The sequence below is a fragment of the Chelonoidis abingdonii genome, chromosome 6 (assembly GCF_003597395.2).
Source record: "Chelonoidis abingdonii isolate Lonesome George chromosome 6, CheloAbing_2.0, whole genome shotgun sequence".
NCBI classification, from domain to species: Eukaryota; Metazoa; Chordata; order Testudines; family Testudinidae; genus Chelonoidis; species Chelonoidis abingdonii.
The window spans coordinates 363887-382354 of NC_133774.1; the positions used below are offsets into that span (position 1 = coordinate 363887).

General features: G+C 58.5%; 1 protein-coding gene across 8 annotated transcripts in view; it reads right to left on the reverse strand.

Moving 5' to 3' along the window:
- Window positions 1-425: 425 nt before the first annotated feature.
- Window positions 426-18468, reverse strand: part of TPM2 (tropomyosin 2) — a 29645-nt gene continuing 11602 nt past the window's right edge. For 2 of the 8 annotated variants that reach the window (XM_032800977.2, XM_032800983.2), the window contains 7 exons: window positions 12258-12391; window positions 8595-8712; window positions 7921-7991; window positions 6425-6500; window positions 6145-6207; window positions 4956-5025; window positions 426-728 (listed from right to left, as the gene is read on the reverse strand). In XM_032800977.2, the coding sequence (XP_032656868.1) occupies window positions 646-728; window positions 4956-5025; window positions 6145-6207; window positions 6425-6500; window positions 7921-7991; window positions 8595-8712; window positions 12258-12391 (615 nt within the window). In that variant the 3' untranslated portion in view covers window positions 426-645. Of the gene's footprint in view, window positions 729-3109; window positions 4391-4955; window positions 5026-6144; window positions 6208-6424; window positions 6501-7382; window positions 7459-7920; window positions 7992-8594; window positions 8713-12257; window positions 12392-18468 lie in introns of those variants that run through there. The other 6 variants (XM_032800975.2, XM_032800981.2, XM_032800978.2 and 3 more) reach the window with 3 other exon arrangements.

Sequence of the window (18468 nt, forward strand, 5' to 3'; positions counted from 1 at the left end):
AGAGAGATTCTAGCCCAATGTCTCAGATGTGACGGAACAAGATACATTTATTTACTCAAACAACCAGGAATCCAAAGTGATGTCTCTTCAGAGCGAGAAGGGAAAACTCCTTGCCTTTGGGAGATGGAGAGAGATGGCTCCGTGCTATGGAGGTGCCTGCTCTAGAGCAGGGACAGGCTGCAATGACAAATTGACGCAGGAGATCAAACCCCAAAGACGGGAATGCCCTGAGGTGGGCAAGTCCCCCGCTCCCCTCAGCAAGAGACCGGAGGGGGCTGGCTCCTATACTATGGCAACATCTGTCTACCCAGTCAGGCCAAGAGCCTCGCTGAAATGAGCTGGGGAGGGGGGGCAGAGGCTCTCAGCTGTGGGCAGCTTCTCCCCACCCTGACCCCCCCCTTGGCTAAGGACCAGACATCTGTCCATCTTGTTAAACTTGCTTTAATATTTGGACATGAAGACAGGACAGAGCCGATCTGGCTGTGCACAGACAAGACGCCCCAGGGCCAGGGTATGGGCCGCAGGGTTTCCCTTCTCATGGATGTGTGGCTTTGGCCATGATGCAGTTCACTTGGTGACCTCCAGAGGGTGCCAATGGGGTTCAGGTGCAGGGGCAGGCGGATAGAGTGGGGCTCTTCAAGCAGCTCAGAGGTTGTTCAGCTCCAGCAGGGTCTGGTCTAGAACTTGGTGAATGCCAACGTTCTCCTCTTTGGCACTGGCCAGATTCTCTGTAAACACAAGGGACATCCAGACACACATCCAGACAGACAGACGCAGATGCCAGCCACACAGATGGACACAGATCACACAGGCACGGAGACAGACCCCCCCGTGCACAGGGACAGACAGACCGAGCCAAGACACACGTGCACACCCCCACACACCCGACAGGATCAAAACCAGACACACAGACACAAATGGACATTTCGGTGTCGCTGGGGAACAGCATTTCCACACAGCACCATAATGCACCCCAGCTCCACGCCAAGGCCCTACCAGGGACACAGCCCGACCTCACAGAGCACCAATAGCTCAGAGGCAGGTAGGGTGCCTGGACCAGTCAGATTCTTGCAGGCTAACTTCACACCCACTGCTTTTGCCTGTGCTCCCTGCAGGTTGCTACTGCACATGGGGCCATCAGATGGCACAGCCCCATTTCCGCAGTCATGTGCTTCCAGCAAAGCCAGGTCCAACCCTAGCGAGTCCTGCCCAGCCACTCATGATGAAAGGTGCATAGTACTGACCAGCTGCTCCGAGACTCAGCTGGGCGCAGTGATCCGTGGAGAGCAGCATGGCAGCAGCTCAGGAGGAGAGAGGACAGCACAGACGGAAGAGACCAGCACTAATGAAACTGCAGGAGCCAGTTCTTCTAGCCCTCGTGTACAGCACATGCTATGGGAAACCTGCTCACAGCCAACGCTTCTGCGCTGTCCCCTCCACCACTTCTGCTGGAATGAGACTTGCCATGACCCCCTCAGCTGGGAGACACTGGGTCTGGGAGTGGAGTAGCTGGGAGCTCCCCCTTCCAGTGCATCTGTCTTGCTGCCTACCAGAGCCCTTGCTGGGACAGGTGTTTCCATGAGGTCACCTGCGGCCAACGCTGCTGCCCAGCACACCTGCTGGGAGAGGCTGGGGCCAGAGTAGCTGGGCTCCTGCCCTGTTCCTTACAGTTTCTGGAGCTGGAGAAGCTGGACCTGTGAGAGCAGTATCCAGACAGCCTTTGCCTGTAGCAGCTGGGTGGTTTAGGAAGGTCCTGGTAGAGCCAGTGGGAGGCTGGCTGTCCCCTTCCCTCGCTTGGGGAGCTCTACGCTCTAGGGAGGGTTCATGTGGCTCAGCCCATCACATGGGCACTCCCTCCCCAGCCTGGGCAGCTGGCACCAGCTCAGCAGTGCCCCCATGGGGAAGGTAGGACTTTGGGTATTACAGCTGGCTCCCGATCACTGGGTTGTGATGGCAGCAGGCTCTGCACCTGGGCAAATCAACCACCTTAGGAGGCTCCAGCCATTCAGAGCAGGCTGGTCACTCTGAATTGCAAGGCCAGGGGGTGGGGGTCCATGTGCCAAGTACCCAGCAGCAGGGAGAGGGCAGGGACTTCCCAGGGCCCAGGCCCACCCAGCCTGGTGGGACCTGTTACCAGGACTCGGGACTGTAGGGAATGTCCTGGGCAATGGAGGGGGCGAGCGATGGGGCTGGAACACCCCAAGAGACACAGGCTACGTGACAGAAGCATGGGCTGACGCTGGCTCAGTTGTTAAGTTCGTTAAGGATGACCCGCAGTTCGTTAGTGAGAATACGGTTTTTCTCCGCCTCCTGCTGGGAGCGCGCTATAGAAAGCAGACGTCAGCGGCAGCAGAGGGAGAGAGAGAGAGAAAGGAGAGAGTTAGTGCAAAGAGAAAGTCAGGTGAGCACAGAGACGCTATTGGTGTATGCTGAGCCAGGGGGGCGCATGTCCCGCAGCCTGTCTGCCCAGTGCAGGAAGGAGAAATGACCTCAAGGCTACAGGCAGAAGGGAGCAGGCTCAGGCCTGGCTAGGGAATGGAGCAGCATGGAGGCATTCGAGAAGGAAAGAGGACATGGTTCCAGGAGATGAGGAGATTTGTTTCACAAACTGGGGTGAGATCTGACCCGGAAATATCATGCTCTTTGAAGGGGAAAGCCAATCACTGCAAGGAAAGTGCTGCCACACTCAGCTAAACACAAGGCAGGAAGCCAGGCCAGGGCTGTGAAATGGTGTGTGCACTGGGGCAAGTCCAGGCAACAAAAGAGAGACAGGGTTGGATCTAGCTCAGCTCAGGCTGGGACCTGGAGCCCGAAAGGAGCCCAAGGACCAGGTGAACTTTCCTTTCAAATGGAGTTAGCTGTGCGCTTGTCCCTCTCCCTCCCCGATGCACAAAAGGGGAAGGTCGCCCTGACAGGCATGGCTGAGCTCAAGGGTCTGTCCAGATTCTTATGCCAGGCCCCTCCCCGCAGGGTCCAAGCGCCTGTGGATGTCTGCGCTGTAGAGCACACCTGGCAGGAGAACCCCCCATAAAGGGCCATGTACAGGCATGAAAATGAGAGTGAAGGTGAAAAATCAAAGCAGCATGAAGAAAACAAAGGAGAAACCAAAGAGAGAAAATGTTTTATTGAGACCAGCGCATTGACCCAGAAGGACAGAAAAGAAAGTAAGTCATGAAATGTGAACTTAAGAGTAACATGCGGACAGGAAGAATACAGCGCAGGGACAGGGGGATGCAGTAAGGGCTGCCAAGCCTCCCACGTTTTCCTTCCATCCCGTGAGAGTGACCCTCTCCTCTCCTCCTGCCCTCAGCTTTGCAGGGGCTGCTTCCAGCTGCGGGGAATCCCCTCCAGGGGGGTGTCAATGGGGAGCAGAGCTCAGGAAGATTTGGTCAGCGGACGTGGAGACCACGCTGCCCCTCCCAATCCCAGCACTAGCTGCTCCCTTCTTGTTCCCAGCAGCTGGCATAAATGCACCTGCCTCTTGGGACCCAACATAAGTAAAGCTCCCCTTTGCACCAGGGCATGTCCCTCCGTCTCCTCCCCCGAGGCTTTGGGGTCCTGGCCCCACAGCTGCCATTGTCCTCAGGCTTGTTAGAACTCGGCAGTCCTTTGACACAAAGCATGCCCCATGGAGCAGGCAAGGCAGAAGGGAGCCAGATGGCCAGTAGCATGGGGAGCCCTGGCCTCTTCTCCTGGGCTGCAACAAGAGCTTTTCTCTACTTTACCTTCTGCACCAACTGCTCTTAAGGAAAGAGAGAAATCCAAATCTGCAGCCATCCCTCGGCCCGTGCCCATGGAGCAAGGATCAGTCGAGGCCAGCAGACAGGGACCCAGCATGTGGGGTGAGATGGGACCATGCACCTTCCATCCTCAGACCCCATCCCCAGGCGAGGGGTCAGCCCCTGAAGTCTCACCCCACTGTCTAACTGGACACTTCGCTGCAGCTTGGCAGATCAGGAAAACTGGCCACACGCAGCCCCTGGGCAAGCCTATGCATGGCACATTGCAGCCGGGCTGATCCCGGACCAGGGATGCTCCCCAGTCTGGGTTATGGGCTGGTCACTGCTCAGGGCCTCTCCTCTCCTGCAGCTTTCACTGAGCAAACCACAGCCACCTGGCAGCACTGGAGCTTGTGGGGACAAAGAAGGGATGGACAGACACACACGCAGTGGGGAGCAGAGACCAAGGGATAGATGGACAGGCAGGCAGGGGCAGCCATGGCGACTGAGGTCACAAGCAGGCAGAGTGGGAGGGGGCGAGCAGACAGTGGGAGTGGAGTGCCATGGTGCTGGGACCGCTCGGGGGGCTCAGAGGGAGGTGATGTCATTAAGTGCATTGTCCAGCTCCTCGCTGATTGCCTTATACTTCATCTTCTGAGCATACACTTCATCTGCAGGCAGGAGCGAGTGCAGGGGGCGGCCCGTGGCAGAAAGCAGAGCAGGGCAGTGAGGGGGAGGGAGAAAGAGAGAGAGTGAATGTGAGAGAGAAAGACAGAGACCTTGCTGCCATGGGAGGGTGCCGCGTAAGGCTCACACAGGGGCATGGGCCTCTGATAGGCCAGGCTGGTTCCTCCCACCCCTGCCCTTACTTCGTTGCTCCAGAGCCTCGCTTGGCCCCTTCTCACCAAGGGACTCTCCTGGCCAGACCTTCATCCCCTCCCTGCCTATTGTGCTCCTGGCCAGCCCCCTGTTCTGGGACCCTTCCTGGCCCACGCCCATCGCACGGTGATCCTGCCTCCCCTCTCTTCAGACTGGGATTCCGACGCAGGGGGGGGCAGCTCGTTCTGTGATACCCACCAGGCTCTCTGTCCCTCCCTCCTCTCCGGATCCCAGTGCTCAGCCACAGTCCCATGGCCAGAGGTTTTGGCTAGGCAGATCCTGAGGCATGTCCTGGGCCTCTTAGGCTGGCTGTGCTCTGTGAGGAGGGGGGGCAAAGGGCAGGCAGGGTCTCTTTACCTTCTAAGTCGTCAATGGTTTTCTCCAGCTTGGCCACGGATCGCTCAGCAAACTCTGCTCGGGTCTCAGCCTAGTGTCAGGAAATGGGGCGTTAGCTATGGTACCGACTATCTGATGGAGAACTGGTCAGGAGGCAGCATCTCCTAGGTCAGGACTCTGCACGGGCAAAGGAGGGCCAGAGGCTACCCCGTTTGGCCCCATGGAGGAGCCCCTTACTGGAGCTGGGACATGGTGAGCAGCCAAACCTCCTGCTGGACTCTCTTCCCCAGCACTTCTGCAGGGCTTGGCTGCCTGCTTGGTTGTATCTGAAGTTGCAGCAGATCCAGCTGATCCGTCAGCTGCTCTGCAGCGACTCCAGCCTGCAACATGGAGTCAGGCCATGGCTGGAGGAGCAGCAGCATTCAGAGCCATGTTTGAGGCCAAAACAGAATCTGCCTTTGTGCTGCTAATTTCAGCTCCGCTCCAGGAATGACTGTGTCTGCCCCCTGCCAAGCACCTCAGGGCCCTCACAGGCTGAGTTTGGCCCCTTAAGTGCATCAGAAACATATAGCTGGGCAGGGAAGGGCGGTGGGGGTGGCTCGTATTTTGGGGCAGGGTGTCAGGGGAAGCTGGGCGGGGATCTGCACAGGCTGGGGATCCTGTCCAAGCGGATGGTGGTTTTAGCCATTCAGAGGAGTGAGCAGTAGACTCACAGTTTCTGTCCCTGCTCCCCCTCTGTCCCACCCCTGCTCCGCCCCCACCCCATCTCTTCCTGCCCCTGCTCCACGCCCCCCGCTCCACCCCCCGCCTCTTCCTGCCCAGTTCTGCTCACTCCCCGAGCTCCCTGCATCCTGGCTTCTCTCCCCTCCACCCCTACCCTCCTGCAGTGAAACAGCTGTTCACAGCGAAAGGAGGTGTGGGGAGGGAGGCGGAGGCGCTGATCCCTGGGGCCCGCCAATGGCAGGGAGGCACTGCGGGGGAGAGTTGATGGGGGGCTGCCACTTGGTGTTCATGGCCCACCAATTTCCCCCTGTGGGTGCTCTAGTCCCAGAGCATCCACGGAGTTGGTGCCTCTGGCCCACACCCAGCACAGCCCACAGCCAGGCCCGCTCTGAAGGGTGGCAGCAAACTTGTGCACCATGGGAGGACGGGGCGATTATACAAGGTCTCTGCCCTCCTGTCAGGGTCTCTGATTCTGGGTGTTTCTCACCTCCTTCAGTTTGTCTGTTAGCAGCTTGATCTCCTCCTCGTACTTATCTTCCTTGGTGGAGTACTGTGAAGAAAGACACGCCTGAGTCGCTGCCCAGTCCCTGTGGTACCCACTGGGTCCCTCTCTCACAATGACAGGCTGGCGGGCCCACCCCGACCTCCCCCCCCATTGGCCAGATCCAGGGCATCTCCCGGGAGAGCAGCACTCTGCTCCGCTCACTTCTCAGGCCCTGCTCCTCACCAGCCCCTGGGGGCCGGTGCTGCACTCCTCTGGTTCCTACCTTATCGGCCTGGGCCTCCAGGGACTTCAAGTTGTTGGTGACAATTTTCAGCTCTTCCTCTAGGTCCCCACATTTACTATTCCCAGCAGGCCGGAGCGCGCGGAACAGAGAAGGGCCGGGGGGGAGGGGGAGGAATGAAGGAAAGGAGAGAGAGAAAAAGCTCAGGAGAGAGAAACAGCAATTCAGATGGAGAGGAAGCAACAGCCAGCCTGGTCCATGGCCCATGACCTCAGGCAAGCCACCATCCCCGCTGACCTACCCCGGCGGTAGTCACACAGCTCCTGGGAGCGTCCGGCTGAATAGCTGGGATGCGAGACGCAGGCTCAGACACCCAGACTATGCCCAGGCAGCGAAGGGGTAGAGTGAAACACCTGCCTGAGCAGGCTAGGCAGGTAACTGGATCTAAGAAGGGCCCAAAGTCCAGAGCAGAGATGCCAGAGTGACAGGACCAGCCAGCCCAACTTGCCTGTGCCAGCTCAGCTGGGGCTGACCATGAGAGCCCCTCCTGCCAGCAGCACAGCAGAAAGTAATCGGGACAGAGACTCTTGCGGTACTGAGAGACAGATGTAGACAGAGAGCAGGAGAGGTCTTACTCCCCACCAGGGCCTGCCTCACGCCTGCAGAGCCTACTCTGGGGCCTCGGCCAATGCTCAGCTCGCCCTGTGGCACAAGGAGCGGCCCTGCAACGCAGGCAGCCAGGGAGAAGTGTGGGGCAAACCAGGCAGCAGCCAACACCAAGGGCCACCCAGCTCGCCTCCAACCCCTGCCCCTCAGTGCATTGAGCCCCATCTATCTCAGCCTCAGGAGCAGGACCAGACCCAAAGCCGTCCAGGATGGTGAGGGAAGAAGGAGAGGGCTCAGAGGATTGATGAAAAGGAGACAGCACGTCCAGAGGGTCGGAGAGGCAGAGAGGGACAGAGAGGAAGCTGCGAGTTTCCCCAGTCCCCTGCCCCAGTACCTCTTCCTCTGAGGCCATCAGGGATTTGAGGGTCTGGTCCATGGTGCGCAGCTCCTCTTCCAGCTGTCTCACTCGGCTGGGGGGAGTGAGAGGGAGCATCCCAGGGGGGAGCGTTCAGCCATGGGAAACCGAGCAGAGAATAAGATCAACCATTCCCACTCCTTGCACCCCCACCCACCTGGCCGGCCCGGTGGGGACAGTGAAGGGGCAGGAGCCGGCTGCCATTCAGCCTGATCAGACACAGAGAGCCAAGAGCCCCCCTAGGATCAGGCCACCTGCTCCGTCAGCTCCATGGGAACCTGCACCTGGATTCTGTGCCTCTGACGGGGTCAGTGGCGCCTCCTGCTGGAGAACCAAGGGAAGAGACTCGCTCTCGCCATGGACTGGCTGCCCACTGAGTGCCCTACGCGGCTCAGCTCCCCAAGGGCTGGATCCCAGCTCAGCCTCATGGGGGGCGGGGGGAGAAGGACATAGGGGCCTGAGAAACCCCGTCCCCGTGCCCTCCCCCAGCTGCCCGGGGGGTACAGGCAGCACTCACCTTTCTGCAACCTCTGCCCTTTCCTCCGAGCGCTCCAGCTCCCCCTCAATGATCACCAGCTTACGGGCAACCTGGCAGGCCCGGCAGAGGAGAGACTGTCAGCCCAGCGCAGGCCCTGCAGGGTGGCAGCTGTGGGGACACAGCTTGGCAGCAGCCCCCACACCACAGTGGTGGCTGTGGATAGAGGCCTTGGGGGTGGGGGGTGGGGCAGCAGGCAGAGGATTAGCAGGGAGGTGGATGGTGACCCCCACATGTAGTGGTGCTGGGAGGCAGAGGACATGGCATGTGGGGTGCTGCCCAATGTGGCAGGAGGCAGAAAGCCTGGGGGGGACACCCCCAGGGTGGCAGTGGTGGCAGGCAGAGGAGGTGCCCCCCAGAGACAGTGGCAGCAGGTGGGGGAGGGGTTGCCCCCCAGAGGCAAGACAACAGAGAGTGGCGGGAGGGCAGGGGCCTCAGTAGCAGGACCCATTATCTCATGCTCCATTCTCCGGGGCCTCTCCTACAAAAGGGGGTGTTGCTAGGAGCTGCCAGCCTCCCGAGGGACGCGCTCCCCTTCATGGTAGTGCTCCAGTGCAAGAGCCCATCCTTGGTGAGCCAGACGGAGCCGTAGATGCTCCTGGTGCTGTCAGCAGGAGCCCCGGGGATGATGGTCATTGGGAAGGGCTGGTTCTCACCTCCTCGTATTTGCGGTCGGCCTCCTCAGCTATGTGCTTGGCCTCTTTCAGCTGCATCTCCTGGAGCTCCATTTTCTCCTCATCCTTCATGGCCCGGTTCTCAATGACTTTCATGCCTCTGAAGAAAAACCAAACCGCACAGTGTTACGGCTGCAATCTAGACTGCCCCGAAATGCAGCCATGATCTAGAGCACCCAACTTGCCACGCAGCAAGTTAGAGCGCCCCAGCTCTGCCCCACGCCGGAGCGCCCCACACCTGCTCCCTCTCCTTTTGCAGCCCTGAGCACCCTTCCCTCCCAGTGAATTAAACCATCCCCATGTTCTAGATCATCTTCCAGTGTCAGGAACTAGCCTCACACTGTTATCCCAGTGCCCATCCTGCCATATCCCTCACCCTCTCTCAGATCACTGCCACGTGGAATCAGATGATCCTGGCGTTGAGCTAGCAGCTCCCTTCAGCCCCATCCTAGCTAACACTCAGCGCTAGTTCTGCACTCTCTGTGTCAGGTATCTGTCCTGCCACCCACCACCACAGCATCTGAGCACCTCCTGCAGAGGCAGCAGCAAGAGCGAAGCCGCTTGTGGGCACAGATCCCTCTGGGACAATGCATATGATGAAGCCCAGCCAAACGCCTGGGAGAGCTGGGGACACCATATTCACCATCTATGGAAAAACCTCACAGTGGAGATCAGGAAAATTCAGTCTGACCATCTTCAGGACACACTTACACCCTCCTTTCCCACACCGCACCAGTGATACTCATAGCTCTGACACCCAGTCTGCCCAAATAGCCCTCACGTAGTACACAAAAGCCTACAGCAAAGGATCAAATCACCCAAACAGGCAGGAAGCCCGTGGAGGGACAGGAGCAGGGGCTCCCTAGGCAAATGGCCAGCAGTAGTCCTTGGCTCAAGCCTCTGAGCTGAGTCGACACACCTGGGCTCACGGGGCCCCTGCTGCACTCTGCAATTGCAGCTCGGGCTGTAGCGTGGGCTCAGAGCCTGAGCTCCAGCTCGAGCCACGTCGACCAGCCAGCGTTAGCAGGCAGCGCGGGCCCCGCCAGTCCAGGTCTGTCGACCAGGTTCAGCAGCTCGTGGCTGAGGGCAATGCAGACAGTTGCCTGGATCATGGAGAGGGCAGGCAGCCAAGGGAGCTAGTGACCCAGCCTCGAGTGACAAACACAAGGGTTGTTGGGCCCAGGCCCTCAGCCAGGAGGAAGGGGCAGGGATTCCTAGTGAGTTTTGAGGTGAAATAAGACATTTTTAGGCAGATACTCCCTGGTCCCCCAGCTTAACGAGGAGTTAAACAGGACCCCAAGGCTTTGAACGACTCTGGCAAGTGGAAGGTGGAGACAAAGTCTTTCCAAAAGCGACACTTTGTCTGGGGTCTCCAGCTGCAAGAGCCGATCTCTGGGATGTACTGCGAGTGACATCTTAGTCGTGGTGGTGGCTGCATCGGTGGTGAACGAGATAGATAGTTGAGTGTTGTTGGCAACTGAGCCGTGGTGTCTCCCAGTGGAGTCACGTAGTCAATGAGGAGAAGCAGGTGTTGCATGGATCCCTGCGGGACCCCGTAGATGAGAGCCTTCAGCACTACCCATCATCACTCCCCAAGTTCTGCTGGAGAGGAACGCTCATCCACTGGAGTGCTGTGCCATCGGTTGCTCTGTCAGGTAGGTGAGTTAGTACCTGCGGTTCACTGCGGTGCAGCAGCATGAGTATGGAGACCTTACCTGCATCCATGGCCCAAGGCCGTCTCTCAGTGCCACTAGAGCGATTTCTGTGTTGTGCACTAGCCTGAACCCAGAATCCAGTGCCTCCACGATCACAGCGCATGCTGGAGCACTGATTATTTTACCCTGGAACGGGAGGCTGGAGAGGTCTTCAGGGTTGACCGGTGGCTTCTGGAGGACAGGGCAGACTACTGGGCTTTCCAGGAGACTGCCCTGTGCTACACTAGTGCTGCATTCGCACATCTGACCAGTTCCCTGCTTTCCATGCTGGTTTCCCATAGAATAGTGAGTCACGGCTTGGTCCTTATTTCCAAGATGCTCAATGGCCTGGGCCCAGCACATCTAAAAGGTCCTAAAGCTCCAGGACGAAGCCCTGGTCACCAGTTCTGCTCCTCAGCACAACGGGACTCTCCCCCTGGAGGGTACAGCACATCTGGACGCGAGCTAGAGCTTTCCAGGGCCAGCTGAGACTGGAACAAACTCCCTCAGGGGCTTAGTACCATCACAAACTCCCCACCTTCCAGTCCCAGGGCCAGCATGCTTCTCCAGCTATCCTTTGCTGACACAGACCCGGGGCAATGTGGACGTGTTCAAAAAACCTAACAGCCCTACCAAAATCAACCACTCCACTGCACCACCTGGCAAGAGGACAGGCACGTGTGACAGATGTTAGCCACAGCTGGAAGGTGCCCAGAGACCTCCGTGGGGTGGGGAAAGAAAGAGTTTCAGGGCTGATGAGCCCTGCCTGAGACAATGAGTATCACCTGCAGCAGGACTGTCGCTTACCCCATGGGGAAGGCCTAAGTCCCCTTTTAATTATGGCCCAAAGGCTGGGTAAATATTATGAACTCTCGTCATCCTGCCACCAATGGCGGAGCCCACTCAGGGGTCACTAGGAAGTCACATCGAGTGCAAGAGAAACTCTGTTTGTTATCTGCTCAGCACCTTACAGCCACAGCCAGTATCACCCAGCGGGAACACACTGCCCTTCAGGACCATTTCTGGGATCTATTTCTGTCCTCGGCATCTCTCTTCCCCAGCCATGTTTGCCATCCGCTCCCTTTCACGACCTATGTGTCTCCCCATGACCTCCCTTCTGCCCACTCCTGAAGGCCAAACAATTAGCAACTGACTAGTTAATGAGGACATTGCAAAAGTGTTATCGTTAGGCTTTAGAGTCAACACCTTGGCAAGGTCCCCAGGGAGTGGGGCAGTTCACAGCTCCCAGAGCTCCTGTCTCAGTCGCTGTCTGTGTGACACTTGAAGTCTGGAGAGCTAGACTCTAGCTTTTGAAAAGCCCCGTGAAATCTCAGTGCTGGCACAAGCTGAACCTGCTCCAGGGGCCACGTGACCCAGCTTAGCAAGAGAGAAGGAGCCTGAGGTGCCCCTGTTTGGCAGCAGTAACTGGCACCTTCAACAGTCCAACTCACCGCTCATGGCAACCTAGAGCACAGCTGGCCTCTGGCAGGCTGTTGCAATCTTATCCCCTGCCCCAAACTGCCCCCATCCAGGGGTGCCAAAACGGCTAAGGGGCCATGGCTATGCACTGCCACAAAGTGTGAGAGTCAGGGGAGGGGAGTCAAAAGACGTGGAGAGGAGCAAGTCGGGAGTGGGCCCTCAGGGGAAGGGGCATTGCAAGGGCACGGCCTCAGGGGGGAAAGTGCCTGTGGGCCCTCCACCTTTAGGGGGCTTCCACCGCTCCTGCCCCCATCTCTCCCTGACATGGGGCTCAGCATGAGGCCCAGCTGCCCATTGCTGCCTGTGACACCAGGGGACCCCAGTTCCATGGGACGGGGGCTTGGAGCAATCCCACAGGGCCCTGGAAGAGGAGCCCAACCCCATGGGAGCAAGAGGCCACATCCAGGCCACCCGCCCCCAGCTGCCAGGCTACATTCCCCTCTGCACTCCTTCCTTCCCACCAACCACACACCGCTCGCTCTCATCAGCCGCTTTCTCAGCCTCCTCCAGCTTCTGCAGCGCAGTGGCCAGGCGCTCCTGGGCTCGGTCCAACTCCTCTTCCACCAGTTGGATACGGCGGTTCAGGGAGGCCACATCAGACTCAGCCTGAGGGAGAAGCAGCACTAGAGTCAATCCCACCCCACACCTGGAAAAGGGCTGAGAGCCACTGAACGTGCATGAGCCCCTCAGCACTGGGACCCTGTGCAGAGGCCATAGAAATTGCTGCCTGGATCAGCCAGGGGTCCGTCCTGCACACCAGCCGGCCTCTGACAGTGGCCAGCATCAGATGCTTCGAAAGTTCGTGCAAGATGCCCATAGTAGAGAGAGGTGGAATAATCTGCCCCCACATGAAGTCTCGTCCTGGTCTCGAATACTTCGAGATTGGCTCAAGCCCCTGAAGCATGAGGTTGAATATCCTTGCCAGAATTTATGCTAGTAGTAACTAGGATAGCCCTGAATAGTCTTATCTATATAAGGATCCAATCCTTCTTTGAATTGGACTAAATTTTGGCCCAAATGTCTTGTGGCAGTGAGTTCCACAGGATAATTATGAACTGTGTGACAAAGCGTTTCCTTCTGTTACTTTTTAATTTGCCACCTTTAAATTTCTTTCACTGTCCTGGGGTTCTAGGACAGCAGAAGTTCCAAATCTACATTCTTTAGACCAGTGGTTCTCAGACTTTTGTATTGGTGACCCCTTTCACACAGCAAGCCTCTGAGTCCGACCCTTCTTATAAATTAAAATCACTTTTTTTATATTTAACACTATTACAAACGCTGGATTTGGTGGATGCTGACAGCTTGTGACTCCCACATAATAACCTCGCGAGCCCTTGAGGGGTTAGGCTCCCAATTTGAGAACCCCTCAGGGTTCTCTAGACGATTGATTGTTTTAGATGCTTTTGTCATGTCCCCCTCTTATTTGTCTCTCTAAGCTAACAATCTTGATTGGTTCACTCTCTCCTCACAGGAGCCTTTCCAGACCGTTGATCATTCTCAGCACCCTTCTCTGAACCCCTCTAATTCTGCAATATCCTTTCTGAGACAGGGTGTGCAGGGGAGGCCAGACCATCTATTTATATACAGCCATTCAAAATTCTCCATCTTACTCTCCATCCTGTTCTGAATTCCTGACATCTCATCTGGGTTTTGGACCGCACAGTCTAGCCAGCGCCTGACTCCAGTGAATCCTCCACCTCTCCCCCGGGGGGAGGAGAGGGGTCTCTCAGCGGGAGGGCCTCCATCCCCGCTCCGACCCAAGGCCCTGCCCCCATTCTGTCCCTTCCCCCAAGGCCCCACCCTCACTCCGCCTCTTCTTGCCCCACTCCGCCTGCCTCCCGAGGTCCCACCCTCGCTCCGTCTCTTCCCACCTTGCTCCACCCCAAGGCCCCACCCACCTGCTGCTCACTGCTCTCTGCCCTCCCCCAAGCCTCTTCCCCAGGCATCAAACAGCTGTTTGGCGACACTCCTGATTAGCTCATTGGGGATGCTGCCAAACCGCTGACTGGCACTGGCAGCACTGAACAGCTGTGCCTGGTGGGTGCTGAGCACCCAGTATTTTTTTTCCATGGGTGCTCCAGCCCCAGAGCACCCACGGAGTCGGCACCTGTGCTCCCAGAGTCCAGCCCAGTTCTAAGAACAGTTAGACAGATGGCAGGATGGACAGATAGACACATATCCCCATCCCAAGCCAAAGGCCAGTCACTTTGGCAAGCGAGCATGCCGGCCTGGGCAGACAGACTTGTGTGAGCAGGGCACGAACTGGCTCTGAGATTGAGGGCTAGCCAGAGCTGCTGCCTGGGCCGAGGCAGTGTCCACACTGCTCCTTTTAGTGCACTACCTCAGGCCCTGCCAGCGCGGGCCGTCCCGGGCTCGGAGGCCGGCTCCCCGCTGCAGTGCGGACACAGCACAGGAGCCCTACATATTCCCCTCCGAGCCAGAGCCCAGCCCAGTCAGTCCTGGCTGACCCCAGCGAGTAGGGTGACAAGATGTCCCAATTTTATAGGGACAGTCCTAATTTTTGGGTCTTTTTTTTATATAGGCTCCTATTACCTCCCACCCCCGTCCTGATTTTTCACATTTGCTATCTGGTCACCCTGCCGGCGAGGGTGGCGCAGGGCAGTGTCTGGGTTTGCAGAGCGGTGAGTAAAGGAGCAGGAATGCCCAGCACAGATTCGCTCCCAAAAAGGAGATTGGAACAACTTGTGGATTTCCTGTTTACCGAAGCCAGCGAGGCTGTCCACGCGGGGTCCCCTCCCCCGCCCCGGCTCCCTACCCAGCCAGGCAGGGCGGAGGCAGCACTAGCCCGGCTGGGGAGGGGACTTCGAGGCTGGGGGGCCTGTGGATACCCCCGAGGCCCCAGTCACTGTTACAAGGAAAGAGAGCCACTCTCCCGGCCCCTCCTCAGCCTGGGGGGACAGACTGGGCCTGGCCTGAGCCCTCCCTGATTTACAGTCCTCAGGGGAGGAATCCGGCAAAGCGCCTCCATGGGGCTGGCCCGCAGCCAAGGCCAGGCTGCAAGGAGCCCCAAGAGCCAGAAACCAGTGTGTTCCCAGGCTCCAAGCATCACCCCTTCCCCACAGGGCTGGGTTCCCTGGGGCAAAGGGAAGGGGGTAGGGGAGCCAGGGCAGAGGACACTGGGGAAAGGGGGGGCGCGGAGAGGGATGAGACCAGAGGCGGGGGGTGGGGAGGGGAGATAGAGGAAGAGACGCCAGAGAGAGCTCTTGGCAGGGGGTGTGGGGAGTGCAGGCACTTTCATGCAGTGGGAGCCGGAGCTGTGGACTAGGAGACAGACCCTCGTCGGCCCCATGTCAGCTCCCCCAGCCCCACACCAGCCTCCCATGCCATATGCCAGCTAACCCAGCCCCAGGCTAGCTCCTCCAGCCCCAAACCACCCTCCTCGCCCCTCCCCACAGCATCTGACCAGCTTTCCTTTCCATTGGCAATTCTCGCATTGCTCCTGCTCTCGCAGGCCTGACCTCAGTCCCGGAAATGCCTCCAGCGGGTGCAGCAGCCCCCAAGGGCTGAACTCTCTGCGGGCTGTGGGGGAACAGCAGAGTGTGGCTCAGTGCTGAGAGCAGGGCCAGGGCCCTGTCCAGCCTACTCAGCACCCGGCAGGGCACAGGCCACCAGGCACCCTCACCTCAGCCTTGTCTAGCTAATGAATGCCCTGCCCAGGAGGCTGGGATCTGTGCACCGGGCCCCAGAAAGCAGATCACACAGAACAGGAGTGAGCCTGCAGAGTTAGGGACACCCCCTCATGCCATCATGACCCCGCTATACATCCCCTTTCCTGACCTCCCACACCCACGGGAAACCTCCCTCCCCCAGGCAGGGGTGCCAGGACTAGGGGTGCTGGGAGGGCTTCACCCCGGCTTGAAGTGGTTGCCATCCATACAGGATTACAGTTTGGTCCAATGGCTCTCAGCACCCACACGATGCAAAGTGTTTCAGCAGCCCTGCCCTCAGGGACGGACAAACCCTCCAGGACCCTTGCCCCCTCCCCAGTTACAGCCAGACCCAGACCTGCCCTTCGCTGGCTGTAATTCCGCAGTGCCATCTCCTCCCAGGCCAGACACCAAGGCAGCAGGGAAAGGGGCTGAGCTTGGCTTTCGAAGGGACTTTGGGCAGAAGGCCCCAGGAAGCACACACTGGGCTGCTCTCCTCCCCCAACCCTCACCCCATGGAGCACTGTGCTGCCATGCCGGGGTGCGGGCTGGGTTCGCTGGCTCCACATCATGCCACAAGGGCTGGAAGAGCTCCCAAGGAACCATCCCTGCCAGGCACAAGGCACAGCAGTGATGGGATTCCAGTGGGGTCTCCCCAGCACCAGCAGAAGGCGTTAGCCAGGCTGCAGAAAGCTACCTGACCACACAGGGCCTGCAATAATGTCCTTGGCCTATGTTAGTTACAGAGACGTGGCGGGTGGGCAGAGCCCGCTCCCCCTCCAGCCATGCTCACTCCCCAACAGGCCAGGGTTTCCCTGCAGCCTGGTCACTAGAGCAGAGGAAGCTGGGAATGGGGCAGGGCTTAGCACACACTAGTAGGGAGATCAGAGGAGAAAACCCCTGCCCCCCTCACCACCTGGCCAGGTTCAGCCCTTGGGACACACAAGCCAGGACCTGGCTCTTCCACACTGAGGTCTCAGGTCTCTTCCCTCCTGGAGTCAGGGCAGGAAGCCACGCAGCGCAACTGCTCTACGGAGAGTTTCCGCTGGTTCCTGGACCTCAGCCAGGCCCAGCGCTGGAGTGACCGTGGAGATCAGGTTACTGGGCAGGGTGGCCTGGCTTCCCCTGCAGCCAATGAGCACCAAAGAGTGAGCAGGACTGGAGCTGTGGGAACAATAGGAAAGCTCCCTGCAGGGCGCCCTGCCCAGAAAGCTCCTGGCAGAGTCTGCTCCACCCAGCCTCAGGTACACACTCCAGCCAGAAACAGGAGCGCTTGGGCCTGCTAGTGCCGCCCCAGGCAAACAGCCTGTAGCCCAGCCGCACCCAGCCAGGGAATGCCCTCCCCTGCCCAGGCTGAAATCCTCCTAGAGTCAGATTGGATCAGCAAGGCCCAGTCCTGCATGTGAAGTTCCCAGGGTGCCGCTGCCCGAGATACCCATAATCCACCTATTGGGCTCTCTCTGCCCGAGCTACCCACCTATAGGGCTTTCTCCTCTCTTCCTCGTGCTACTTATGGCAGAGCAGCTTTCCTGAAGAAGGCCTCTGCGGTACGGCCTGAAGCAGGCCAGACTCCATATTAGCCAGACTTTCTCTGGGAATACAAGCTCCTCATGTGATGCTGTGACAAAAAAGGCTACAGCAATCCCTGGATATATAAGAAAGGGCTAGCAAAGGGAGTAGGGAGATGGCATTAGCGAGCTCATTCCTGGATACCATGGCCAGTTTCGGGGGTCACACTTTGCTGACAAACTGGAAGGGTTCAGAACAAGCTACAAGGATGATGCGAGGTTAGGAAAGCTAGCCCAACAGCGAGAGACTGAAGAAGCTCAGATCGAAGAGAAAGTCAAGAGGTGACTTGACAATAGTCTACAGCTACCTAGACGGGGCAGGGCTGTCTGGTAGCACAGGGCTCCTTCACCTAGCAGACAAAGGCAGAGGGAGAGCCAGCGGCGGGAAGCTGAAACGAGACACATTCAGACTAGAACTAGGCTGCAGTTTTTAACAATAAGGGTTCAGTGGGTGCTCTCCCCCAGACCCGCTCACTGGAAGGGACGGGCTGGAGGTGGCAATCACTGGCTGACATTCTCTGGCCTGTGCTATGAAGGGGGTGAAACTGGATGCTCATAATGGCCTCTTTGGGTCCCCACATCTCTGACTGTCTGAAGGTATGGCTACACTTACAGCCGTACAGTGCTCCCGCAGCAGCGCTTTGAAGTGCGAGTGTGCTCGCAGTGGCAGCGCTGGGAGAGAGCTCTCCCAGCGCTGCAGGTACTCCACCTCCCCGTGGGGATTAGCTTACAGCGCTGGGAGCTGCGCTCCCAGTGCTGGGGCAGTGTTTACACTGGCGCTTTGCAGCGCTGTAACTTGCTGCGCTCAGGGGTGTGTTTTTTCACATCCCTGAGCGAGAAAGTTGCATCGCTGTAAAGCGCCAGTGTAGCCAAGGCCTGAGTCTAACCCTTCTCCTGGCAGGCAGCCCTCCTCTCCCCAGCAGCGGGGATACCATGGAAAGTATTTGAGGCACCTGTCACTCTGGCATCCAGGCGCACATTACAAATGGAACATCTTTTCCGCACATGCCCTGCAGCACTCAGCTACTACCCTTAAGGGTGGGGCTAGGGAGAGCGCTCCTGGGGCCTCCGGCCAGCGGAGGCCTGGACACCTGTGTCTCACAGTCTGCTCTGGAAGTGACCAGGCTTGGCCAGACATATTTCCAGTGGTGAGAATCCCAGAGGCAAGGACAACACCCTGAGAATGGCCGATACCCCTCCTGCAAGTCCCACCCTGGGGACAGGCAGCCTGAGTTTTCCTGCTGAACACAGGTGGCCTGCGGCAGAGAGGGGGCCTCTGAGATCACCAGGGCCTAGGCAGCTGCTTTTGGATCCCTGGGGGCGGGCGGAGTCTTTCTGAGCAGAACCAGTTGCAAGCTACCCCTTCCCCCAGGGCTTGTCCCTACAGCTGAGTCTGCAGCACTGAGGGGGCGGTGGAGCTGAAGGCTGCTGGGAGAACCCGCAGGGG